The 25,403-nt window shown below is 42.6% G+C and overlaps 1 protein-coding gene across 2 annotated transcripts in view; it reads left to right on the top strand.

The window, feature by feature from the left end:
- The window catches only part of Klhdc1 (kelch domain containing 1), a 44,589-nt gene extending 22,079 nt beyond the window's left edge, over window positions 1-22,510 (top strand). For both annotated transcript variants that reach the window (XM_052739687.1, XM_052739686.1), the window contains 5 exons: window positions 695-807; window positions 7,457-7,529; window positions 11,899-11,983; window positions 14,212-14,264; window positions 19,772-22,510. In XM_052739687.1, the coding sequence (XP_052595647.1) occupies window positions 695-807; window positions 7,457-7,529; window positions 11,899-11,983; window positions 14,212-14,264; window positions 19,772-19,958 (511 nt within the window). In that variant the 3' untranslated portion in view covers window positions 19,959-22,510. The remainder of the gene's footprint in view (window positions 1-694; window positions 808-7,456; window positions 7,530-11,898; window positions 11,984-14,211; window positions 14,265-19,771) is intronic.
- Window positions 22,511-25,403: the final 2,893 nt, after the last annotated feature.

The raw sequence follows: 25,403 nt of genomic DNA, 5'->3' as shown, positions 1-25,403 counted from the left end.
CTGTATTCTTAGTAAGCACATTTACACAGAAGTCCTAAGAGATGCATGCCAAATTAATGTTAGTTCCCATTGCTGGGGGTTATAGTAGTCTCCTTTGAAAACCTGTTTGTGGTTGTTAAATGATTTATAACCGAAGTATTTACCTTCCTTCCTTCCTTCCTTCCTTCCTTCCTTCCTTCCTCCTCATTCCTTCCTTCCTTCCTTCCTTCTTTCCTTTCTTTTTCTCTCTCTTTCTTCCTTCCTTTCTTTCTTTCTTTCTCTCTTTCTTTCTTTCCTTTCTTTCCTTCCTTCCTTCCTTCTTTCTTTCTTTCTTTCTCCCTCTCCCCCCTCTCCTCTTACTTCCCTCCCCTCCTTCTTTCCTCTCTCTTTCTTTCCAAGCAAGATCTCTGTATATAGCTCAAGCTGACCTTGAAGTCACTGTGTAGCCCAGGCTACCCTCGAATGCACGGTCTTATTTCAGCCTCTTGGGTGCTGGGATTATAAGGATGCACCTCCACTCCCTAGCTCAGCTTTCTGAGATGAGTGTGGTGGTGAATGCATAGCACTAATGGCCGAGGCAGGAGCGTTGTGAGCCAGAGGCCAGCCTGCCTACATGATGAGACTGTCTTGGGGAAAAAAATGAGACCTGAGATGATAAAAAAAAAAATCTTTCCATTTTGCTTAACTCAAAGTTGGATTATTTTTCTTGCTACAGGATTTCTGTTCATGGAGAAAGCCCCAAACATCGGTCATGGCACACGCTAACAGCCATTGCTGAGGATAAGCTTTTCCTATTTGGTGGACTAAGTGCAGATAATATCCCACTAAGTAAGTCCACACAGTTTAGCATGCAGCCATTACCTCCTTCACCCCACAGCTTGGGGTGTACTGTACTAGGCAGCAGGCATCCATGGAGGGGCATGTCTGTGTCCCAGTCCCTGCATGGAGATTGTGGGAGCCAAGTGCGGTAATGGCCTGAGGGGCCCTCTTTCCTGAGGGTGTGGATGGTCACAAACTATCTTACATTTCTTCCTGTTCACTGTGTGAGAGCGTGAAAGTATATGCAAGTGTGCCACAGTGTGTGTGTGGAAGACAGGGCAGTTTATGGGAGTTGGTTCTCTCCTAATACCATGTGGGTTCCAGGGCTCAAACTCAGGTCTGGCAGCTGGTGTCTTTGCCTTCCGAGCCATCCTTTGGTCTGTTTGTTTGTTTGTTTGTTTGTTTGTTTTGATGCGTTGTATTTCACACTTCTACTGAAGGCATTCTTTCCTCCCTGTGTTCCAGCCATGTTCGCACTGTGAATTGACGTGACGGGCCAGGGTCACAGCGCACCTGTACCATGTTTGCCTGACAGGTGCATGGTCAAGGCCCTAAGAGAGAGGAGAGAGAAAACTTAAAGCCCCCTTCCATCCCCATATCCCATGATTCTGTCTTGATGGTTTGTCTAGATGCTGTTGTACTGTGAGCTAGAATATGATGACAGTCTTCCCTGAGGCTGGAAAAGCCAGGCGGAAGCCAGTGTCGTCTTTTTGTTCTAGAACTAGAGTTCTCAGTGGAATCCTGTAACTCCTCTCGCTGGTGTTCTGTTTGTTTGCTTTACATTTATTTATTCATTTATGTATGTATTGATTTGTGTGTGTGTGTGTGTGTACACCACACTGACATGTGGAGGTCATAGAACAGCATGCGGGAGTTGGTTGTCTCCTGCCGCTTTGTGGGCTTCGGGGACAGAGCCCAGTCTTCGGGTCTGGGCAGCAAGCACTTGTACCCACTGAGCCATCCCGCTGACCCAGAAGTCACTGCTGATTCTACTAGCTATGAGTTTTCCAGTGCAGGTTTTCCATCAGTGAATTGTGGCATCAGAACACACACCTGATCAAGGATATGTATGGCTGGCTTTGACATGTTAGATTATTTTCTTAACCCAAAATTTTCTCCTTTTTTGCATTTTATTTATTTATTTATTTATTTATTTATTTATTTATTTATTTATTTATTGTGTGTGTGTGTGTGTGTGTGTGTGTGTGTGTGTGTGTGTGTGTAGAAATGGGTGTAGAAATCAGAGGACAACTTTGAGGAGTCAGAGGACAACTTTGAGGAGTCAGTTCTCTCCTTTCGGGTGGACCCTGGGAACCACTCGTAAGTCGTAAGTCTTGGTAGCAGATGCCTTCATCTGCTGAGCCATCGTGGGCTCTAAACCAAAACATTTTAGAGATTTTTTCATTAAGAAACTTCACATATGCTTAAAACAATCTATAATTTTTTCTGTAGCAGGCCTAGGAAACTCAATTGGAAAAGCATTTATGTGCAAGTCTGAGCACCTGAATTCTGACCCTGGGCACCTGGGTGAGGTGCTTTTGTAATCCCAGTCTTGAATGAGACGGGATTCCTGGAGCTCCCTTCCAGGCAGTCTCGCCAATCAGTTTAGCAGTCTGCGAGTCCAGCTCCCAGCCCCTCCTCCCCAGAGTTCCGGGCAAATGCTCTTCATACTACACTCCGCTCTTGTTCTATGCTCTTTCTTCTCCTTTCTCCTGCCAGTCACAAACTTCCAAGCATATATAGCTATGTTGTTTTATGTATACATTATTTGTACTAACTTGTTAGTAATAAAAAAGGTTACAAGGCAAAATTCTCAGGGTCACAAGCATTCTTTGTAGATGTGATAAAATTCTCACGTAGCAAAGATTTGGTCAGCTTAATTGGTGGCTGACAGCAGCTGCAGGTTGTAAAAGTTCCGGTTTATCCCTAAAAGGGATAGCTGCAGGGGTTACAAAGAAACTAAACCAATGAGAGAGCTGAGGAAGAGGCAAAGAATACGTGTGCTGTCTTACATTCCTTAAGTGTAACTAATAATGTAGGCTAGCATTTTGTAATCAGTAAGACACAAAAAAGGCAAAGACGGAGTAAGCACCACTTTCTTGTGGCTTGGAGAACGCAGCTCCCTGCAAAAGTAGGTACAATGAATAACCATGGCAACCTGCGTAAACAAAGAGGAAGCAAACTGTGCGTGCTCAGAAGTTCCACCAAAGCTGGCTGCATAGAAAAAGGGGCATTTCAGATTTAAGAATACATTTTTCTGTCCTACAGCAGTCTCAGAACCCACAGCGGGGACCCATAACTTTTTTGTTCAAGACTGAGAGACAGGGCAGTTATCTTGTAACTCTGGCAAACTTCAGGGCTTTTTCTGAGCATAACAGTGAATCCTTTCTGGACTGGTTTAGATTAATTAGTTCGTTTACTGTCTGTAATTCACATAAAATCCAAGACTGAAGGGTGAACAGTTAGTAAACTGAACTTAAATCTTGCATTAAAGACTGGTGTGGACATGTATACATTGTATATATTACTTTTTTGGAGTCAGAGAAAGGAGGTGCTGTGGCTCTGATAAGGGCCAGTGGGGGAAGCTTAGGGCAATATGAGTCAATATTGATCTCTTAAAGGACTGTGATATAACAAGGCCAGACATCTGCAATACCACTCCAGTTTGCTATTAATCTTCTGAAGGGCTTTGATTCTACAAGGCTAGACACCTGCAATTCCATGAATAAAATCTGTGAAAGTTCCCCTTGTGATCTGTCCACAATGACACTTGTCTGGCCAAATTGCCCTGTCAATAAGGCTAATGATAGAGAACAGGCTTCTAAGTGTTTCCAGTCCACATGAAACCATAAATCTAGTTATAAAGCATATTTTAGTATGTTTCTATTCATCAAAATTATACAGCTAAATGAGAAGTCATCTTCCTGGTCATCCACAAATATGTGTGCCCATAAGACTGCAATGCAATCATGAGATTACATCTACACATGACATGACAATGCACAGCAGTGGGGAGATGTCAGAGCTGGTTTTGCACAAGTGAAATCACAGACAGGAGCAACTGTAGCAGGAATCTTAGAAGTTCTTATCAATAAAATCAAACCTGAGGTCAGTTATTGGGGTGAACACTGGAAGATCAGAGAGACAGAACAAGCCACAGCTAACCTCACCTGGCCAACTTATCAGCTGGTCCTGTTTCCTCAGACTGGAAGCCTCTGTGTCCTCATATCCGGATGGCTCTCAGATGAACTGTGCTACTAGAAGCCTAAAAGCTTAACCAGCCAAATGCTTCTAGTTTCTGGTCCTCATGCCTTTTATACCTTTCTGCTTTCTACCACCACTCCCTGGGATAAAGGCTCACTCCCTGGGATTAAAGGTGTGAGTCACCGTGCTTGGCTGTATCCTTGAACACATGGATTTCTGCCTCTGGAATGCTAGGATTAAAGGTGTGAGTGCCACCATTTTCTAGCCTTTGTATCTAGTGGCTGTTCTGTCTCTGACCCCAGATAAGTTTATTAGGGTGCACAATATTTTGGGGAACACAATACCACCACAAGCAACAGTTTTCTCAGAGTCCATGGCCCTGCAAGCCCTGCCTGACAGGGTCTCCACCAGAGAGCTGGCAGGTTGACATCCGGACACTGTCACCTCCTGGGTCTCCAATGTCGTGGCCCATGACAAATCAGTGAACTCTTAGGTCACAGTGAGAGAGATCCTTAAAAAAGGATGGAGTGCCAACTGAGAAAGACCAGTGTATTGACCTTTTGCCTCTAGATCTGTTTTATAGAACCTGAAAGCAGCCTCCTTTTTAAAAAAGTATTTGAGCACCAATAATCTAGCCACCAAACTCCCCAAGTTCCTAGTTGGAATATTAATTATTCTTAAAGATTATTATTCTTCAGTTTCTGAGTTGTTTTTTTCTTTTAGAGACTTTATTTTTTTTTTAGATTTTATTTATTGATTGATTGATTTTGAAGCCCAGCCTGGCTTCAAACTCACTATATAGCCAAGCATGACCTAAACTTCTGATCCCCTTGCCTCTGTACCTCCTAACTGGTGATATTACAGGCATGCACCAACATGCCCTGCTGAGATTTTTAATTAAATTGGAATATAATAAGACTGACATTTGTACATTTCACTAGAGATTAGTATTTCTTTAAATTTTATGTGTATGGAAGTTTTGACTATATGTGTGTCTGTGCATCACATGTGTACAGTGTCCACAGAGGCCAGAAGTGGGCATTGGATCCATTGGAACTGTAGTTACGGATGGTTGTGAGTCATCAAGTGGGTGCTGGGAATAGAACCCAGCTCCTCTGGAAGAGCAGCTTGTGCTCTGAACTGCTGAAAAATCTCTCCAGCCCCAGACTTGCTATTTTTGATCATTAGCATATGGGTTGTTGAATTATCTAACTCTTCCTTCCTTCCTTATAAATTGGGGGCCTATCAAGAGCCTGCTCCAAGGCCATCTCCAGGGTAATGCAAGAAAATCCACAAAGGCAGCGAGGGCTAGACTTCCTTTCTGAGGGTATTCAGAAATACGTTTCTATCTGACTGGTAAAATAAGAAAACACACATGCTTTCTGATGTTAACTTTCTCTTTTATTTCATCATAAGAATGGTCTCTGACTCTTACGTCTCCACACAGCTATATATCTCTGCATTACTACATTCTATACATACAGCTACATGTCTTTCTTTAAATACACACAGCCATATATCTCTATACACAGTTACATCTATTTTCACATGTCTACACATCTATCCTTTTTTTTTTTTTTCAGGCAGAGTTAGCTTTGGAGCCTGTCCTGGAACTTACTCTGTAGCCCAGGCTGGCCTCGAGCTCACAGAGATCCACCTGCCTCTGCCTCCCAAGTGCTGGGATTAAAGGTGTGCACCCCACTACCCAGCTCTACACATCTATCTTTTACATAATTTCTATATCTCTCTTCTACACAGCTTCATCTTCCTTGCCTCCACACAGTTACAAATCTCCACACAGCCACAGCTAAACACCTCATTTACACAGCTCTCTCAACATACAGCTCTTTACACAGTTCCTAGGCACAGCTCCTCTATGTAGCAGCAGCTCTTTCACACAGCTCTATCTCTCACACTCACTCACACACATACTTCTAGATTATTCATTCATTCTTTTTTTTTTTTTTTTTTTTTTTGGTGTTTCGAGACAGGGTTTCTCTGTGTAGCTTTGCGCCTTTCCTGGAACTCACTTGGTAGCCCAGGCTGGCCTCGAACTCACAGAGATCCGCCTGGCTCTGCCTCCCGAGTGCATTCATTCATTCTTTACTCACTCTTTCACCCACTCACCCCCTCACACTTCTCTCATGCTTCTTCTTCTTCATCTCTCACTCAGCACACACAGACACACACACACACACACACACAGTTCACTCACATTCTACAGCGGCTCTCACAGAGCTCTACACAGCTGTCTCTTTCCACACTGCTGCTGCTCTCCCTCACGGCCAAACTCTGGACAATTATAAGTTACATTTTCAAGGTCCTACCTATTCTCAAAACATAAGATAAGTCACGTAGTTTCTCTTAGGCTAGTAATGTCACATTGACCCATGCACGTAGCTCTAAGTTGGTGAGAGGTCCCAGACAGTAAACAATTGGCTATGGCTGAACATTGAGTGGTCAGGGTACGTGCAGAAAGGGAGCTACTGCAAGGACCGTGTCTTGTTGTAAACAGCTTGGCCTTGATTTAGCAATAAACAACACCTGGGAATTAGTCTTTGCAATAGTCTGTGGGGGCAGCTTAGTCTGTTTTGGACTAGTTCTAAGGTCTTTGTAAAATGTGTAAAAGGTTGTCTTTGAGACTGAGAATACTGTTACCTTCCTGTGTCAGTGAAGAAGAATAGTCTGGTAATATTTCTGTTCATCAGAATTATACAGCTTAAACAGAAATCCACAGCTAAATGTGTGCCCAGAGATGTAAAACACACCACCAAAGGGCTATGGAAAAGCACCCACAGCTGTTCTTACAGGGAGGTCTGATGGTGGCACCTGAGAAAGTTACAGACAGAAAACAACCGGTTTCCACGGCCAGTGACCCCACGGCTTTGCCAGGTGGACCCCCCCATCAGGGAGTTATATGTCTGGGTCGACTTGTCAAACACTAGTTGTCACCTGCTGTATACTCCCGTGGCCCTCGGCACTTGTAGAGTAAGATGAAGATTTGACTGCATGGGTACCAGAACATTTAGTTTTAGTGTCCATGCGGCTTAGCAGTGTGCACTGATGTGTTTGTGGGAGATGCTGAAGACCTAGAGTTTGATTTAACAATTCAGCAAGGACAACACAGAGGATCAGCACATGTGGCGAAGTCTCTTCTCTCTCTTCCTCCTTCCTGTTCCTCCCTCCCCTCCTGTCTTTCCTTGTCCTTCTTTTTGGCTGAGATTGAGCCCAGGGCCTCATGTGTGCTCAGTACAGACTTCACTAAAAGCCAAACCTGGATAGTTGTTGCTTCGAGGATGTGGGGCCCTCTCGCTTTGTAGATGTTTAAAATGTTTATGGAAAATATGCAGACTCACTCGAGATAATGATACAAATATAACATGATAAACCTGTAAAAACATTAAATTATAACCCAAAGGCCTAATCATAATTTCTAACTGTTCTGATATTACAGGTGATGGCTGGATTCATAATATTGTAACAAACTGTTGGAAACAACTTAGACATTTACCTTACACCAGGCCCAGGTAAGCCCAAAGGAAACAGTTGAGAGTTTTTAAAGTATGAAGATTTAGGACAGAATGCAGTGTCTGTAAGGAAACCATAAGCGACAGAGCTACTTCTCAAATTAGCTTTATGTTAACTGAATAAATTATCATTTTCATTATGTTCATTGGAAATGATTTATCTACTTTTTATCCATAGTTGCACAATTGAAAATGTTACTTTTAGCTGAATATATAATCTTACCTAATAAGTATAAAAAAGCATAAAGTAATTAAAAACCTTGTATAAGATCAATTTTGAATGTTATTATTTTGAATAAATAGGAATAGGGTTAGCTTTAATTATAGTTGTTTTTAGAAGACATTTAAAGTAATTTATTGGGCATATTTGCTTTCAAGTTACTGTAGAGATGGATGTTTTTTTTCTTATTAACCATCTGAGCAGGGAGTGATGGTCCATCCCTATGATCCCAGCACTTGGGAAGTATGGGCAGGAGAATTAGGAGCTTAAGGCCATCATTGGCTATGTAGTAAGTTTATGGCAGCCTGGAGTACGTGAGACCTTCTCTGAAAATAAACAGCAGTCTGATATATTCATTAATGTGAATATTTTGAAAAAGAAAATGCTATTTATTTGTTGTATATTATAGGACAAATATTATAGAAACAATATACTAATATTAAAGAGAATCAAATAGTACCATAATAATTTCTCAAATTTAATTGATTAGTGTAATGAGAATGTCCTTATAGGAAATTCAGATACAGTATTCCTTAGGGTCATCTGCAGATAGCATACTGTCTCATGCCGTATTTCAGAAGTGACCTTACTCCAGATTGTTGTTAGTGTAAAGTCAATTTATGATATAGCTTTCTGTTATTTAACAAATAACAATTGATAGGTTATTTGAGAAAAAGACCTAAATATTCATATGTATGTTGATATGTAAATCTATACTAATACTGTTTAGAGACCATCATGACTGCATATGTTATTCTTATGTTTTTATGTATAAAAATTCATTAGAATATATTAACATGTCTAGCTCTTTTGACACATACTTGTTTTATTTAAAGTGTTTTTTTTTTACATTGAGACAATATTCAAGTTCAGCTACTGCTTAGCTTTTGGCTTTACAAAGTCACTTATGGCACATTTGTCTTCGTCTGTGAAATGAGAGGACTCCTGGTTTCCTCTAGGTTTTTTATGAATACATTAATTATTATGAACGTGGTAGTAAATATGTTTAATTTAAACATTTCTGACTTATATTTCAAGCCTTAATGAGTAAGTAGAGCAAAACGACTGTTATCAATAGTAATTGTTATCAACGTGAGTTAGACTAGAGCTGTGTAACATGCTTTCTTTGACTGAGCTGACATGTCCTGTCAATACTATGCTTTATTAGGATGTTTAGGTGATAAGTGTAGCGCAGCTGGGAGAGGACAGAAACTGTCAGTCTGTAGGAAACGTCAGGTTGCAAGCTAGATGCCACCAAAACCGAGGCAGGAAAGAAAGGCTTCCCAGTGTTCTTCGGTGAGGAGATCCAGGTCCGAGTTCCCCTCAGGCAGATAAGACAGAGGCAGATCTGCCTTCAGGTATGAGGTGAGGAGGAGAGCAGGTGGGGTAGAGTTGAGTGTAAGGAGAACATATATGTGTGTGTGTGTGTGTGCTTTTGAATGAGCGACAGGTGAGGCCACATCTCGGCGCATTGTGTGCCTTTCCACGCTGTAATGTGAAGTGACAGCTGCCTGATTCTCCTCTTAGAGCGCTGAGGCTCAGGCTCAGGCTCAGGCTCAGCACTGTTGACGTTTTGAAGGGAACAACTCAACGTTGCTGGGAATGCCCTGTGCCTTGTGAGACGCCTCAAAGCATCCTGCCCACGGCTCACTGCTCCGATGAAGCTCTCCCTCTCCAGGTCCCACTGTCTGTAAATCTGTGCCAGGCTGGTTATATAGCTCTCCGGAGAGCACTGTTTGTTACAGATGGCCGTCAAAAATGACTCTGTCTGCAAAGATGTCAAAGGAAGTGCTGGTCCGTAGAACCCTAAGTTCTGCCAGATCCCATGGCGTCGTGGCGTTGGTCCTGGACATTAACCCAGGCCTCCCATAAGTGAGGACGTTCTAATCCCATGCCCAACCCCGCGATGTTATCTGGTTCCTGCTGATATTATACCAATCTGTACCCCAGCAGGTGACTTGGAGAATTGGGCAGCATGTTTACCCAACAGCATATCACATGGCTCATCCTGGGTCACGAGTGATTTGTCATTGTGTGTGTGTGGGAGTGAAGAAAGTGTGCAGAGTCCCTCTGTTTGCACTTGTGGGTTTAAGTAAGAGGTATTAATGTATAAAAATAAATTTTCACAATAAATAAGTGTAATATATAGTTTTTTTTGTTGACTGTTATATCAGTAATTTGTTCTCTTAAGAAAAGCATCCAAAATCAGGATGCCAGGAGCTTGAGAGCAGCCTGGGATGCATAGTGAGCCCCAGGCCAGCCTGTCTGAGACCAAGTATGAAACCCTGTCTCAACAGAAGCAAGGTGTGGTGGTGTACACCTGCAATCCGTGCTTGGGAAGCAGAGAAAGGTATAGCAAGTTCCAGGCCAGCCTGCACAGTCCAGGCCAGTCTACATAGAAAGGCCCTGTTTTTGCTTAAGAGAAATAGAATGCTCTCTTAAAGTCAAAGCAATGACCTTGTAAAATTCTGTGTATCATGTACAATTGAGAATTTACCTGCAGTTTTTTCCGAGAGCTAGGGCCTGTGGAAATATTGGACTTTATAAAGCAATAAAATTGTTTCTGGTGAATAATGTGAAATTTGAGATAGATATGAACTACCTATCTTTGTTTCTCAAAGAACACTAGATGCTCTACTCCTTCATGAGATAATTTGTATATTTAATGACTTAATACATTAATCTTTTTATGTGTTTGCTTTGGCTAATCGAAAGTTTTGTAGTACCTCCTGGGTGCAGAATACCATACTGGGCATTTTTTGGAAAGGAAAGTTAGTGCATTCAAGTTGCAGTGGTGTACCCGTATATGGTCACAACCACTCCTGAAAGCAGGAGCACCTAATGTGTAGCATTTGCTGATTTCAAAGGTGTAAAAACTCCCACCATGACCGATACTAATCTACCTACCAACGTGGTGTCTCTGAACCTGAAGCTGGACAGACATCCGCAAACTCAGCTTCAGATAACCAGTGACCCAGTCCCAGCATGCCGCCATGGCATTTTTGACCTCACGGACTCCAGGCTTTTTAGGGAGCTAGAAGTCACGTTCAATAGCATATAGAGCAGCTGATCTTCAAACGTAAGTTAGGAGAGTATGAAGTGAGCGAGCCAATGTCAAGGGCAGACACAGAACCTGTTTGCTGGGGTGGTTTGGAACAGTTCCTGGGGGTTGAGCCTGTGAAGGACAGAGCAACTGAATCTCAGCATGCGAAGAAGGGCAACAGAAGCCTGGGGTTTTGTACACCATAGGGCAGGTGGAGTTGGGGGAAACAGAGGGCTCATTTGGGGAAAGGAAATATTAAGCTTCGTAGGGGAAAAATAGTTGTTGGTCATAAATATTGGACTAAAAAGCCCAGCTCCTCTAGCAGAGACACCTCCTGACCAAGAATTTCCCAAGACAATTTGCCATAAGACTGGGGATGTAGCTCTGTGGGAGAGGGATTGCCGCATACACAGGCCTCGGCTTCAGCCCCCAGTACTGAAACAAAACCAAATCCCCCCCCCCTACACACATCTGCAGTGTGTTTCAAAATATTCAGAGGAGAAAACCCTGAAGATTCCTGACACAGATGTTTGAGGGACAAAGAGCTGGTTACCCAGATTTCACCAGTGAATCACCGAAATGTACCTCGTATGTACGAGCAGGTAGGGACCAGCTAAAACTTTCTGGAGTGGTTGAGACAGCAAAAAGTATTTCAGAAGTATTATTTAATACTGTGTGTAGTTGAGGGAGATGATAGGGGGAAATGAGGAACACGTTATGATATTCTGTACCCAGAGCGATGGGTTTGAAGTAGACGTGGGAAGGGGGTTCCATGTACATTTGTCAGCTGACGGGGCACAGAGCAGGAAAGAAGGGACAAAGGTGACAGGAACTGACATGGAGGCCAGGACAGGTGCCTGTTGCATCCGAGGGATTGAGCCTTTTAAATTCATTTCAGGGATAATGTGTGTAAGATAAAGGGCTTAGCATGGCTGGGAGCTGAGACGGGGTTCCTAGGAACCATCCCTCTAACTGAAATACCATGTGAATTTGAGAGAACCCGTGAAATAGATCACCTTTTGGAGTATGTGCTTTGGAATTAACTTCTGTGATGTGCGCTCTCTTCCATAACAGTGCCTCACTCTGTTTATACTTTTCTATCATAGGTTATGGCACACAGCCTGTTTGGGAAAAGAAAACGAAATAATGGTATTTGGTGGGAGCAAAGATAACTTACTTTTCCTGGATACAGTAAGCAAATCTTATATTTAAACATTTCCTCTGAGTAATTATGACAAACAGCTACTCAGCAGCATTGTTGCTATGGTAACTGCAAAGCACAGTAGGACCACAAGTGTTGCCTGGAGGACCACCCTTCCAAGTCAGAGGCTTTTCGATGGATATCAGAATATTTCAGGTTTACAGACCAAGCTCAGTCTATTAATTTCACTAGTTACGTTACTAAAAAGGGCTTTCTCTTTCCACTGCTGGGCTTGAACCTAGGACTTCGCTGTCACACACACTGGGCTAGTGCTCAACCCCCAAGCCACAGCCCTGGCTCCCTTTCCTGTTTCTCTCTGAGCCTTACCACAACATGAGCACTTGTAGTTTATTGGGCGGTGGTGGCGCATGCCTTTAATCCCAGCACTCGGGAGGCAGAGGCAGGTGGATCTCTGTGAGTTCGAGGCCAGCCTGGACTACCAAGTGAGTTCCAGGAAAGGCACAAAGCTACACAGAGAAACCCTGTCTCGAAAAACCAAAAAAAAAAAAAAAGTCTGTAGATAAAAAGAATACATTATTGTAGTAATAATTACCCAGAGAATTAATTTTGTTTGAGACAAGGTCTCACTATGTAGCCTTGGCTGTCCTGTAACTCACTACATAGACCAGGCTGGCCTCAAACTCACTATGATCCACCCACCTCTTCGTCCTTAGTGCTGGGATTAAAAGATGTGTGCCACCACACCTGACACCCATAGAATTTATTAATGGAAGAAACAAGACATGGCCAATCCTTCTAAATCTCATGGGCTAGCTTCTCCCAAGAGGAAACGCTTCTGTTTCTTTGTGTTTTATTGGGGTTTTAGCACTGTTTCCCATCTGCTTTCTATCTGAGTTTTAAACATTGCATCTTTAATGTGCTCTCAAGTCAAAGGAATACACGGCTCACATTTGGAGAGCCCTGTTCCTCCCCTCATGGCCCATGGGAAGTGCAGAGCAGCGGGCCCCTCACACTCGCTGTAGTTGACAGACAGGCACCGAATGCTCCGATTTGCATAGGATGCTGGAGACTATCAAGACTCTGAGTAACAGGAATGGCGCACACCTAGCAGAGTCCCCCGACAAGGCACCAGCTCCTCTCCTGTCCGTAGGCACAGGTTGCTTCCACAGAGTGGCAAACCTAAAAGAAGATGGCTCCTCTGCAGGGGCTTTGGTTGATGTAGTCTGTGGCCACCAGCTCAGACATGTACAGTGAAGGCTCTAGCTGTTTTCAGTTTAGGATGAGGAGCTCCACAAAGCACTGGAGCCAGGACTCCGACTACTTAAGTAGAAAAGACTTCCCATATGCACAAGGCCCTGGGTTCAAGTCCTGTCACCGCCCCTCCCCCAGTGGAACTTTGTGGCTTGTCTTATTTTTGTTGGCACTAGAAGTCCTTGTTTAGAAGGTAGGCGTGGTGGTACATTCCTATAGCCCAGCACTTGCTCAGGAAGTTCAGGCAGGAGAACTGAGGGCTTAGGGCCAGCCTGTGCTACACAAAGAGACCCTGTTTCAAGACATTAAAAAATGAACAATGAACAAACAAACAACAAAAAAAAACTTTCTACTTAGAATACAAAAGTTACCATTGCCAGGCGGTGGTGGCGCACACCTTTAATCCCAGCACTCGGGAGGCAGAGGCAGGTGGATCTCTGTGAGTTCGAGGCCAGCCTGGTCTACAGAGTGAGTTCCAGGACAGGCACCAAAACACCACAGAGAAACCCTGTCTCGAAAAAAACAAAAACAAAAATAATAATAATATTTTAAATACAAAGGAAGATTTCACAGGGCAGCCAAGTGTGGTCTGGTTGCCCATGCATACAATTACAGTACTCAGGAGGCTGAGGCAGGAGGATTACCACTAGGTTCTGAGTTAGCCTGGGCTGTTAGCAAAGCTTTGTCTCAAGAGAGGAAGACAACAAACACAAGGAGGAGATGGCGCTTACTAGGGACCTGCTTGCCTCTCAGGAAGAGAGCCGCCTGCAAAATGGAGCTGGGGTGCAAATGTTAACTAGTTCTGTGACTCACTGTTCTCAGAGAACTAGTTCCTATTTTTAAATTTGTAATTATATAGGGCATCGATGAAATTTGGTATTCATATATCTCACGTTTCCAAATGGAAAAAATATGTATATATGTGCAGATGTATGTCTGTAGATATGTATGCTTGTATACATATGTGTTATTAAAGAGAAATTTATTTATTTATTTTTTTGACTAGGGTCACTGTAACGATTTATTGATCTTTCAAACACAGCCCTATTCACTGCTCAGGTAAGTAATTTCAGTACTTTTCCATATGATGTCAATGCATAAAAGTGTGTATGTGTGTGTGTGCACATACCTAGCATTCACAGGCTCTAGGCACAGTCTGCGGCTCTGGATGGCGTCTGGAATCCCAGAATTAGGGTCGGGGGGAGGCAGGGGAATGAGGAGTTCAGAGTCTTCTTTGGCTATGCGGTGAATTTGGTTTTGAGGGTTGTAGTTGTGTTGGGTCGTTGTTTGTTTTTAAAGGAGGAACTTAAAGTTGGGTGGATAGGGATGGGGAGAGGATCTAGAAGGCCTTGGGGTAGGGAAGAATATGATCAAAATATATTCAAACTTAAATTTTTTTTTTTTTTTGGTTTTTCAAGACAGAGTTTCTCTGTGTAGCTTTGATGCCTTTCCTGGAACTCACTCTGTAGACCAGGCTGGCCTTGAACTCACAGAGATCCGCCTGCCTCTGCCTCCCGAGTGCTGGGATTAAAGGTGTGCGACACCACCACCCAGCTGACTAGTATGATTTTTTAAAAGTTAAAATATACAGTATATTTTTGTTTTTTATAAAATTGTTTATGATTCATACAGTAATATCAAAGATAGTATATTTCCAGCCTGGGCACAGTGGTGCATGTCTTTAATCTCATCACTCGGGAAGGAGAGGCTATATTTCAATTTTCTGGAAATCAGAATATGTCTGGTAAATGTCATATATAATATATGGTATAAGTATATATACATATACACTTACAAGAATTTAAGCTGGGATTGGTGGCACATACCTTTAATCCCAACACTTGGGAGGCAGAAGCAGGCGGATCTTTAAATTCATTGCTAACCTGGTCTACAGAGTGAGTTCTAGGACAGCCAGACATAAGCAGAGAAAGCCTGTCTCAAAAAACCAAATGGTGATGATGATGATGATGATGATGATGATAGAAGGGGCAGTTATTTTAACTCCAAAGCTGTTATCTAGTCGCTCGAACACATGATCCTTCTGTTTCCAAGTTGCAGGGATGATGGATAGGCACGTGCCTTTGAGCCCAGATGACAGAATCAGAGGAAGTAGATTTTAACAAAAGAGAAAAACAGACATTGGCTGAACAGGGTACTTTTCTTTTAACACAGCAGCTGGGGTACAGCTAGTAGGAAGTGTCTACCTATCATGTGAAAGCTGCTGGTTTGGTTCCCAAAATCACCAGAAAAGAAAAGAAAATAGTGGGCAAAATTGGATATGTAAAAATGGGAAAATGCATTGGTTAGGACAGGCCATTGAGAACATTTTATTGGTAGTGGGTTATCTGGTAAGGAAGAGGAGCTATCCTAAGATGGTGAAGATTTGGAATATCCCTAGAGCTCACTGGCAGCTTTCTGGCCAGGCTGTGTGGCACTGTGATGTGTGGTAGAGAGAGAGTGATCCATGTTTAGTGATGTCCTGGCTGTGCGAGTGTTCAGCATCTCAAGGCAGCTAATCCCAGGTGAAAGGAACTGATGGACGGTTGGAGTTTGGCCAGCATGATGTAACAGGAACAGTGGAGAGGGGCGCCTCGCTGCTGCTGAGAGAATGAAGGGCAGATGTTCTGGACTGGATAGGAAAGCAGGGTAAAGCTGAAGGGTCTCAATATGTGGAGAAGTGGGGAGAGTCAAGGGAATAAAGGAATCAAGCACAGTGACACAGTCACTCGAGTGACTGAGGCAGGAGAGTGAGAGTTCAAGGCCAACCTACTACGAAGTAAAAGGGGGATAGAGCAGCATCAGGCTGGAGACATATCTCAGTGGTTAAGAGGACGTGCTATGTTTACAGGGTATTTACAGGGCGTCCAAGTTTAGTTCCCTGCACCTACACTATGTAACTCTAAACTGCCCATAAACCCAGTTCCAGAAGGCCTGACACCCTCCTCTTCTGGACTCTGGGTACCTACATACCTTTGATGCACATAAAACACACACAAGCACACAACATACACATAAAAATAAATATTTTAAAATGTTTGAAAAGCATTTCCACATAGAAGCTAAAATCGGTAGAGACGAGCTTATGGTGAGCAGGGTCGAATTTCTCAATGATTGGGCTAGAATGAGCAGAAATAAAAATAAGGTGGCCTGGGAGCTGGGGACCAACACTGGGCCACCATACTCAGCTGGTGCTGAACGTATTTTGATATCTCAGAATTTGACCGTCAGGACTGATGAGATGGCCCAGTCAGTAAAGTGTTCTCTGTGCAGACATGAGAACCTGACTGTGGGTCCCCGGCATCCGTGATAAAGCTGGGCACAAAAGTAGGTGCCTGGAATCCCCACACTGGGGAGGTGGAGACTGTCGGGGCCCTGGTACTAGCTAGCCACAAGTCAGGCTAGTCAAATTATTATTATTGAATTCCAGGTTCAGTGAGAGACCCTGTGTCAAAATCATCATCAACATCATTATCAATAATAACAAGTGGTGAATGATCATCATCATTATAGTCATAATGTGGAGGGTGACTGGGAAGACAGTGTTGACCTCTGGTCTCTTTACAAACTCCATGTACATATGCATACACATGTGAACATGTGCACACATATACAGCACATACTCATATACAACACCCTCCATACACACACACACACACACACACACACACACACACACACACACACACGAGTGTGACAGGAATGTAATAGTTTTACTGTGTGATGCCTCCTCACTACGGTGAAACATCCACACTGCAGTGAATGTGATCATTTTATTTTAAATGTTAGGTCAAGGCATTTGTCACTGACTGTCCTGAAATGCCAGGAGAAAAGAATCCCGAGTAGGACATGGGACATGGGTAGAACAGAGATCATTGGAAGCCTTAGTAACAACACGTGTGTGTGTGTGTGTGTGTGTGTGTGTGTGTGTGTGTGTGTGTGTGTGTATTATATACAGATTAGGTATGCTGTCTTCAAGTCTTTCTTACAGTGCATAGGTATCTCTCATGGATGTGGATAATCATTAAGCTTAGTAGGTCTACACCTATATTAGCAAAGGCTATTAAGGTTCTCTCCTATGGACACAATTGACCGGACTAATGAGAGCCACTTAGTATGTCTACAATTTGGGGCCATTACAAAAAGTTAAGCATGAAGCTGTCTTGGATAGCACCTTTGGAAAACATGCAGATCCCTTCAGGAGACATTCCCAGAGGGAATATCGATGGGTCAGTCTGAGGCTGCACTGTGATGCTGTTTGGCGGCCTCCACCATGCTGTGCCCACTCTGGCCTCCAGCTGTATTTAACCCACTGGCTGAATCGTGCTTTCTCTAATAAAGCTAACCTTCCCTCTCCAGGGTTTGGGAGTGTGGCTGTCTTCTGTGTTTGTCGAGGTCTCGAGGTCTTGCATGGGGGTCCCACCTGGACAGTTCCCCTGACTTGTTTTGTTTAATTAGTCTCTGGTTCCTGCAGAGCCCGTCAGAGCCATAAGACTTACTCACATCACCCTAGACTCAGCATTTCTATCTGCTAGATGTTCATTTCCTTTGCTATCTCATGAGCTCCTTGGATGTTGACACGAGGTTTTCCTGTGTTGATTTCCTGCTCCTGAGGCATGCCCACTGAGAGTTACTTTCATAGGCTGGCTCCTCTTTGCCCCCTCCTCTGTCTCCCCATGACAAGGGCACAAGCGTTGTGGTACCAGCATAGCAGCAGAGCTGGGCATATACCTGGGATAAAACTCAAATTTTCCTATACTTCTGCACCCATAACTTCTTAACTCTTCTTATTTGGAGTTAGTAATAGGAAGGAAAAGGCTCCATTAAAATAAGAACAAGGGCTGTGGGGTCGCTTGGAGGTAGATATTTCCCTGCATGGGGAGGGCCTGAGTTCAAACCTACATGTAATGTATGTGGTGTGACAACCAAGCCCAGGTGGCGGGTGGAGGCCTGTGGTGCGGCTAGAGTACCCGTGTCCAGGTCTCCAGTCCTGCAAACACAGAGAAAGAAAGTCTCTTGTTTTTCTTTGAGAAGATCAGAAATGTTTTGTTTTATAGTTATGTTTGAAATTGTCAAAAACAAATTTAAGAAGTATTTAAAAAAGAGAAAAACAGAAAGTTAAAACAAAAAAAGATGACAGAAAATACGCATTTCATGATTTTTAAAAAGATTTATTATTGATTATTTAAAAAGATTATTGTTACTTTCTATGTACAAGTGTTTTACTTGCATGTATGGCTCTGCACCACATACATGCTTGGTTTCCATGGAGGGTGTCAGATGTGTGTGAGCTACCAAGTGTGTGCTGGGAATCGTACCCAGGACCTCTGGAAGAGCAGCCAGGGCTCTTAACCACTGAGCTGTCTCTCCAGCACAAGTTTCATAATTTTTGTATTGTTTTTCAAGGCAGGGTTTCTCTGTATAGCCCTGGCTGTCCTGAAACTCACTCTGGAGACCTCAGACTCACAGAGATCCACCTGCCTCTGACCCTTTAATCAAGTGCTGGATTTAAAGGCTATGCCAACCACTGCCCGGCATCTCTTACATTTTTAAGTTTTAACTTTTCTGAGAATCTCATACATGAGTATACTGTGTATTTGTATCATTCCCTCCCCTCCATCTCCCTTATTTATAATTACTGACACATACCAAGTTTATAAGTTCATGTGACTCACATCTTGTCTGTCTTTCCCTGTCTTCTCTCCTTTCACCTCTGGTCTTCCTGCCCTGAAGTCTGAGTTTTGCTTTGGTTTTTGGGTTTTCTTTTGGGCTTCATGCTTGCCGGCAAGTGTTCTACCTTTCAGCTGCATCTCTATCCCCTGAATCTTTTTTTCCCCTGAATCTTTTAAACTAAGGAATATTATATGTGACGAATTGCATTTTCTATCCTTGAACTTTGCTTAGATATGGGTCTCTTTATAAAACATAAAAACATGATTATGGTAATGATCTAAAAAACCCTCTCATATTCCAAATAATACAAAGGATATATATATATATATATATATATATATATATATATATATATATATATATATATATATATATATATATATATAATTGCCATCTAGAGTTTTATATCAATTCTGTGAAAAGGAAAAAACAAATACTTAGTTTGCTAGTCATGATAGGCACACTCCTGTAACCCCAGTACTTGGGGGAGGCTGATGTGGAAGATCACCTTAACTTTGAGGCACGCCCCCCACCCCCGGCTACAAAGTGGGTCCATGCTTTTGTTGTTGTTGTTGTTTTCTTTGGGGCTTCATGCATGCTGCCAAGTGCTCATGATATGCAAAAATGCTCAAAAATAAGCAAACAAGGCTTGAGGTGGCTCAGAGGTCAAGAGGACTTGTGACTCTTCCAGACGACCCAGATTTAGTTCCTAGCGTCCATGGCAGGTGACTCACAACCCTTTGTAACTCCAGCTCCAGGGGCCACACTGCCCTCTTCTGGCCTCTGGGGTTATTTGTATTCTCATGGCATACATCCACACAGATGCACACACATATAAAATAACGTAACGAACCCTGGGTTCAGAAGCTAACCATTCTCTCATGCTTTATTGACAGGTCATGTCTTGACTGCGTTGGGAAAAATGCTGTTGTTTTAAAAAGTCAAATATCTTTATTACCTCCTAAACTTCTGCAACAAGTTCTCAAAAAAATAACGTTTTGGACTGCAGCCAATTACCGAAAAGAGCAAAGAATCCTAAAAGAAGAAACAGAAAATAAGGACCAATGGATCAGTAGCCACTGAATTGCTCTTGGTCCAATATGGCAAAGCATTTTCATCAGACTACACATTTGACCCTCCCCTCCAGCCACAGGCTTTATTTAAAGGATAAAATTTGAAACAAATGTTTTGCTAATGTGATTACATGATATAGAATATATGGAAATAAGATCTAATTGAAGATTTATCTGTGTATTTGTAAACTGATTTACTTGTAAAAGACAGAATAAGTATTCTTTCTAGAAATAAGTACGGTAACAACAGTTCTTAACTCAACGTCTACTCTTCTGGAAAGATTATGTAAATTTGAAAAACAGAAATTACCTTAAAATCTTCAGAAATCCTCTAACACAACTGTAGATGTAGATATAAAAATACTCATTAACTTCCATTACTTTAAGATCACCCAAGTGTCTCCTTAAATAGCATAGTTAGAACCTTCCATCCTGTGTTGAGCAGGGAAGCATATTTAGATAGTTCTGGCTCCACCCCCTAGGACCACATGGGTGGAGGTTGGTTTGTCTCACAGGCTTTGAAATATTGGGTGTGTGATATGTGTAGCTTTTGAGACGTGGTGCAATACACATTGCCTTGGAAAAGGGTTTCTAAAGTAATATTTGCAAGTAATGTGGGTGATAACCTGGTGTTTTGGCCTCTCTAATCCCTCATTTGAGCTACGCTGCTCTACAGAGTTGATGCTCTAGACGCCACAGGTCCTGACGATGACAAGTCCTCACTCTCCACATCATTTATCCAGGAACGGGAGACAATGGTACTTTGACCATTTTGAGACTTTTTTCTTCATATGCTCAGTCTTGTCCTTCCATTGACATACTTGTTATGATTAATTACTAAAGGGTTCAATATATGACATTGTTCCTGTAACTGTCACCACCTAAGTTATCCCTGAACTTTAAAATGCTGTGACGGTATATTTCTGTATTGTATATAATTTATAGTGAAAACTGTAGTATTTCTTTAAACTGTAGATATGTTTTATACATGCTGTATTTTGGATGTGTAAAGCTTCTATTTATGTATTGGAATAGTTTGTGTTTACATTTTATTTATTGAACACAGTATATAGAATTCTTGCCTCACAGTTTGGTCAGTGTGAACCAGTCAGAGTCCATTTCGGCGTGGGGCTGGCAACACAGCTCAGGATGTGAAAGGGCTTTGCCACACAAGCCTGGTGGCCAACCTAAGGGGAGAGGAGAGAACTAACGCCGTAACGGTTGCTCTCTGACCTGCACACGTGTGCTGTGCCACATGTGCTCAAACATATAATGCACACACACACACACACACACACACACACACACACACACACACACAATATCAAATACAAATAAAACATTTCAGTGTGAATTTTTTTCCTTACCATTTTTAGTCTACATAACAGACTTGGAAACTGATTTTTACAAATAATATACTTCTTAGGGGAAGTTATTATTATGAACTTAAATATCAGCATTAATTAATAATGTCATAATAATTAAGACATAAATATATAGAAATAGCCCACAGAAAGGCGGAACACTATGGCACAAGATATGAGACACGGACAGAGCCTTTATCCCTCACTGCAGGCAGGGAACAGCAGGGACTGGGGCTCAGTGCCACATTCAGAAGCACACCCCGGTGACATTCTCCTAACAGCTAGGTCCCACCTCCTGGTTTCCACAGATGCCCACAATATCACCACCATCTGAGGACCAAGTGTTTCATTCATGACCCCGTGTGGAGCTTTTGTTTTCAAACCATAATATTTTATCCTTAGCCCCACAGGCTCATGGACATCACGTGTATTTGGTTTATCACCTAGAGTCTTAATGCCAAGACCCTTGAGAAAGCCCAGCTCAGAGTCTCTGAGACTCATCACCTGGCTTTAGGGATGTCAGCACCATCCCTGTGGATCTAGCTGACAGCAGAGGAGACAGAATCCTGGACCTGGACTCTGAGCATGCCTGGCTTCTGGGGTGTCCCTGTTCCATACCTTAGAATCTTCTAGCACAATCAGTCAGAGGATGACAGACACTGAGGCAGGACACCTGGTTGCTGTGGCCGAGGAGTGGTGCCTCCTGACAACAGGTGCTGATCTTTCAGGTTGATCAGGACTGATACTTGTTAGGATAGAGCGGTGACTTCATCAGTCCTTGAATGATGAGTGACCTGTAGTCAATCCATTTTTGTACTTACTAAATGAGTGTGGTGGTTTGAATGAGAAAGACCCCCATAGGAGCGGCACTATAGGAAGTGTGGACTTGTTGGAGGAAGTGTGTCACTGGGGAGGGGCTTTGAGGTTTCAGCTCAAGCCAAGCCCACGGTCACTCTCCACCCATGATCTTAGGCTGTACGGCCCAAAGGAGGCTGTGCTTCCTGCTGTTGTGCATTGTAAGTGACCTCTGATAATGAGTAAGAGAAGGGTCACATGCCTCTTCTCCCTGCTCCTGCCTGTGAGGTGGATTTGCTCCCAGTCAGATCAGAGGACAACTTCTGCTGTCTACTCCGTTCTGTAATGGTGAGTGTATTTCCTCAATTTATATCTTAATAAATTCTGTCATTCATTTCATAGACTCACGTGCATTGATCATAATAAGTGGTGCCCACGTGACAAAAAGCCCCCACACTCCCTGTAGCTTCTGCCCGCAGCCTCTGCAGCAGCGGGGACAGGTTGGCTTAGAAGCTTGTGTGCTCACTGCAGGTCAACCACACTAGCACCCTAGAGCCACCTGGTCCTGACCACGTGGATCTGAGCCCCTCATGTCTCTACTGGGGCTACTTGCCTGACACACACACAGGCTGCTACGCAGCAGAGACTGCGCAGCACAAACACCCCAGGAAGGGCCTGACCCCTGCTCAGGTGACCAGCTGCATACAGCAACCTAGAGGGGAGCCTGTAGACCAGGCAGATCACACCGTGTGTGAGTCAGTCACTCTCTGGCCAGGTGACTCACAAGGCAGCACCAGGTGCCTTTCCAGTTCCATGCTTTTAGCAACAGGATTGGGTCACAGTTCCCCGCCTGTTTAGCAATTACTAGCAGACTGTTTCTTTACTTTTAAAATTGTTCAGTGTTGAGATTGGGGATTTAGCTAAGTGGTAGAGCATTTGCCTAGCAAATGCAAGGCCCTGGATTCGGTCCTCAGCTCAAAAAAAAAAAAATTGTTCAGTGTAGTACCTGCCAATTCCAGGACATCTGGGGACACCACGCTCTGCCCTTGAGATCATGCCTGCCTGCCCACCCGGCTTCTACCACTCTGGCTGAGTCTAGTCCAGGCACCAAGCCCCTGCCTGCTATCACCAGCCTTATAGCACCAACCAGACTGGCGGCTCATTAGTATATTGCCTCATTGTTGTATACAGTGTGTTGTGGTACCAGCAACACTACCTAGTGCTCAAGGGTTGCCTGGGTAAGTGCTTAATTCACAGGAGCTATTCAGGGACCTCAGTCAGCTTGCACCAGACCTGCTTTAGCTTTACACCTGCAACTGCTGGCTAATGACTACACCCAAAAAACATCGCAAGGATGAAAACACAAGCAAGCAAGAATTTCATTCCAGGTAAGAGTACTTGATAATTTTACACCGTAAAATTGATTAATAAATAAACAATACAATTTTCTTTACAAATTTTGAATATTTCTCAAAACATGGTGGAAAATATTACTTCACAAGGATTTAAAAACTTTTTTGCTTTTATGATGAATGAACTATTACAGGACATATTCAACCATTCTTGGGTGTATATAATATACCATTTTGGCATTTACTATAATAATTCACATAGCATTGAAAAATGCTTTAATAATAATAACAAAGATGAGTCATTATTGGGACCGATACAGGCTTTACAAGGTAGCAATAAAGACTTACATAAAAAGATTCTTTCTCTGGAATCAGCTACACAGGATTTACAAGGTAGTAACTTAAATAAAAGGCTCCTTAGTTTGGAATCTGCTAACTTACTACAAGAAATTCAGCCCATTAATAATAAATGTACAAACATATTTGATTTTCTTGATAATAAATATGAATACTTAATGGATAGAAAAATAGCTCTCCAGTGTGAAGTTGTCACTATGCAAACACTTTATAAGTAAGAAAGATTTTTGTTAACAGATAAAATAAGGTCTATGGAATCTTATGTTTCAAAAGAACATAAAAGGTTGCATGATTCCTAGAAATCTCTGGAATCTCTTACAACAGAGGAGGTTCATTCACTGGAAGAGACCCTAGGAGCTCATCTACAAGCCCTAGAAGAAACTCTCAGTAAGGATGACAAGGGACCTAATAGGCAGAAGGGCAAGGCCATACAAGTCATAACATCTCCAGATGGCTGTCATACAATGGCTTATCCTGTCATCATCATCTGTGAGAGGCCAACAGATGATAGATATCCTGAGCCATATGTAGAATATATGTCACAACCTATTCCTATGAGAGATTTAAAAAACATTAAGGAAGCAGTGGTCACCTATGGTATACACACAACATATGTAAAACATGTTAAATACATGGTCTGCCACAAATAGAATCATACCAGATGATTGAACTCCATTAATCTCAGCTGTTCTAGAATATAGCCAGCAGTTACAGTGGAAAAGCTGGTTGAGAGAGGAAGCAAAGATCCTAGAACAACAGGGTAAGACCAGAGGTTTTGAGATCTCCCAAGATCAGATTCTTGGTGAGGGACATTTTGCTGATAGAAATATACAAACCACTTATAATGAGCTTACAATATCCCTATGCCATACAGCAGCTCTAAATGCATGGGGGAAAATTCCAGAACCAGGAAAACCAACTGAGTTATACACAAAGATATTGCAAGGACCATTAGAACCTTTTACCGGTTTTTTACAAAGGCTGACCACAGCAATAAAGAAAAAGCTTTGTAAGATAAATAATTAAGTATTAACTAAGTCCTTGGCATTTAACAATGCTAATACAAAATGCAAAAGAATACTTATGCCATTAAAGGTCAGATCAGCTCCTTTGGAAGAATGGATTTAGTATACTAATGGTGTTGAGTCTCTTAACTATAGTAATGAGGCTTGGATAGAAGAGGCAATTTCCAGAGATGGTAGAAAGCCTCGGGGTACCAAATGCTTTAAATGTGGTACACCAGGTCATATAAGTAGAAACTGTACATGGGGTGCTCCTAGAAACAATACTCCCTCTAGATATAACCCAAATGGGAGAACCCAACCTTCTGGATTTTGTAGAAGATGCAGCAAAGGCTGACACTGGACTAATGAGTGCAGATAAGCAATAGATACACAAGGCAATCCTTTACCAGCAGGAAATGCCTCAGAGGGCCTCTTGCAGGCCCCCAAATTGGATGTGGTCCAAATGTTTACAGCCGCTATAGAGGAAATTCCTCTCCAGGACAATTAGATAGCCCAGTGTCTAATGTAAAGAACTCTACTGCACTGGAGGATAGAACATCTCTGATAGATGAGTCAAAAGTTC

This window comes from Peromyscus californicus, unplaced genomic scaffold (genome assembly GCF_007827085.1).
Source record: "Peromyscus californicus insignis strain IS unplaced genomic scaffold, ASM782708v3 Scaffold_15__1_contigs__length_86483966, whole genome shotgun sequence".
NCBI lineage: Eukaryota > Metazoa > Chordata > Mammalia > Rodentia > Cricetidae > Peromyscus > Peromyscus californicus.
This window is presented reverse-complemented; position numbering and strand designations above follow the sequence as displayed.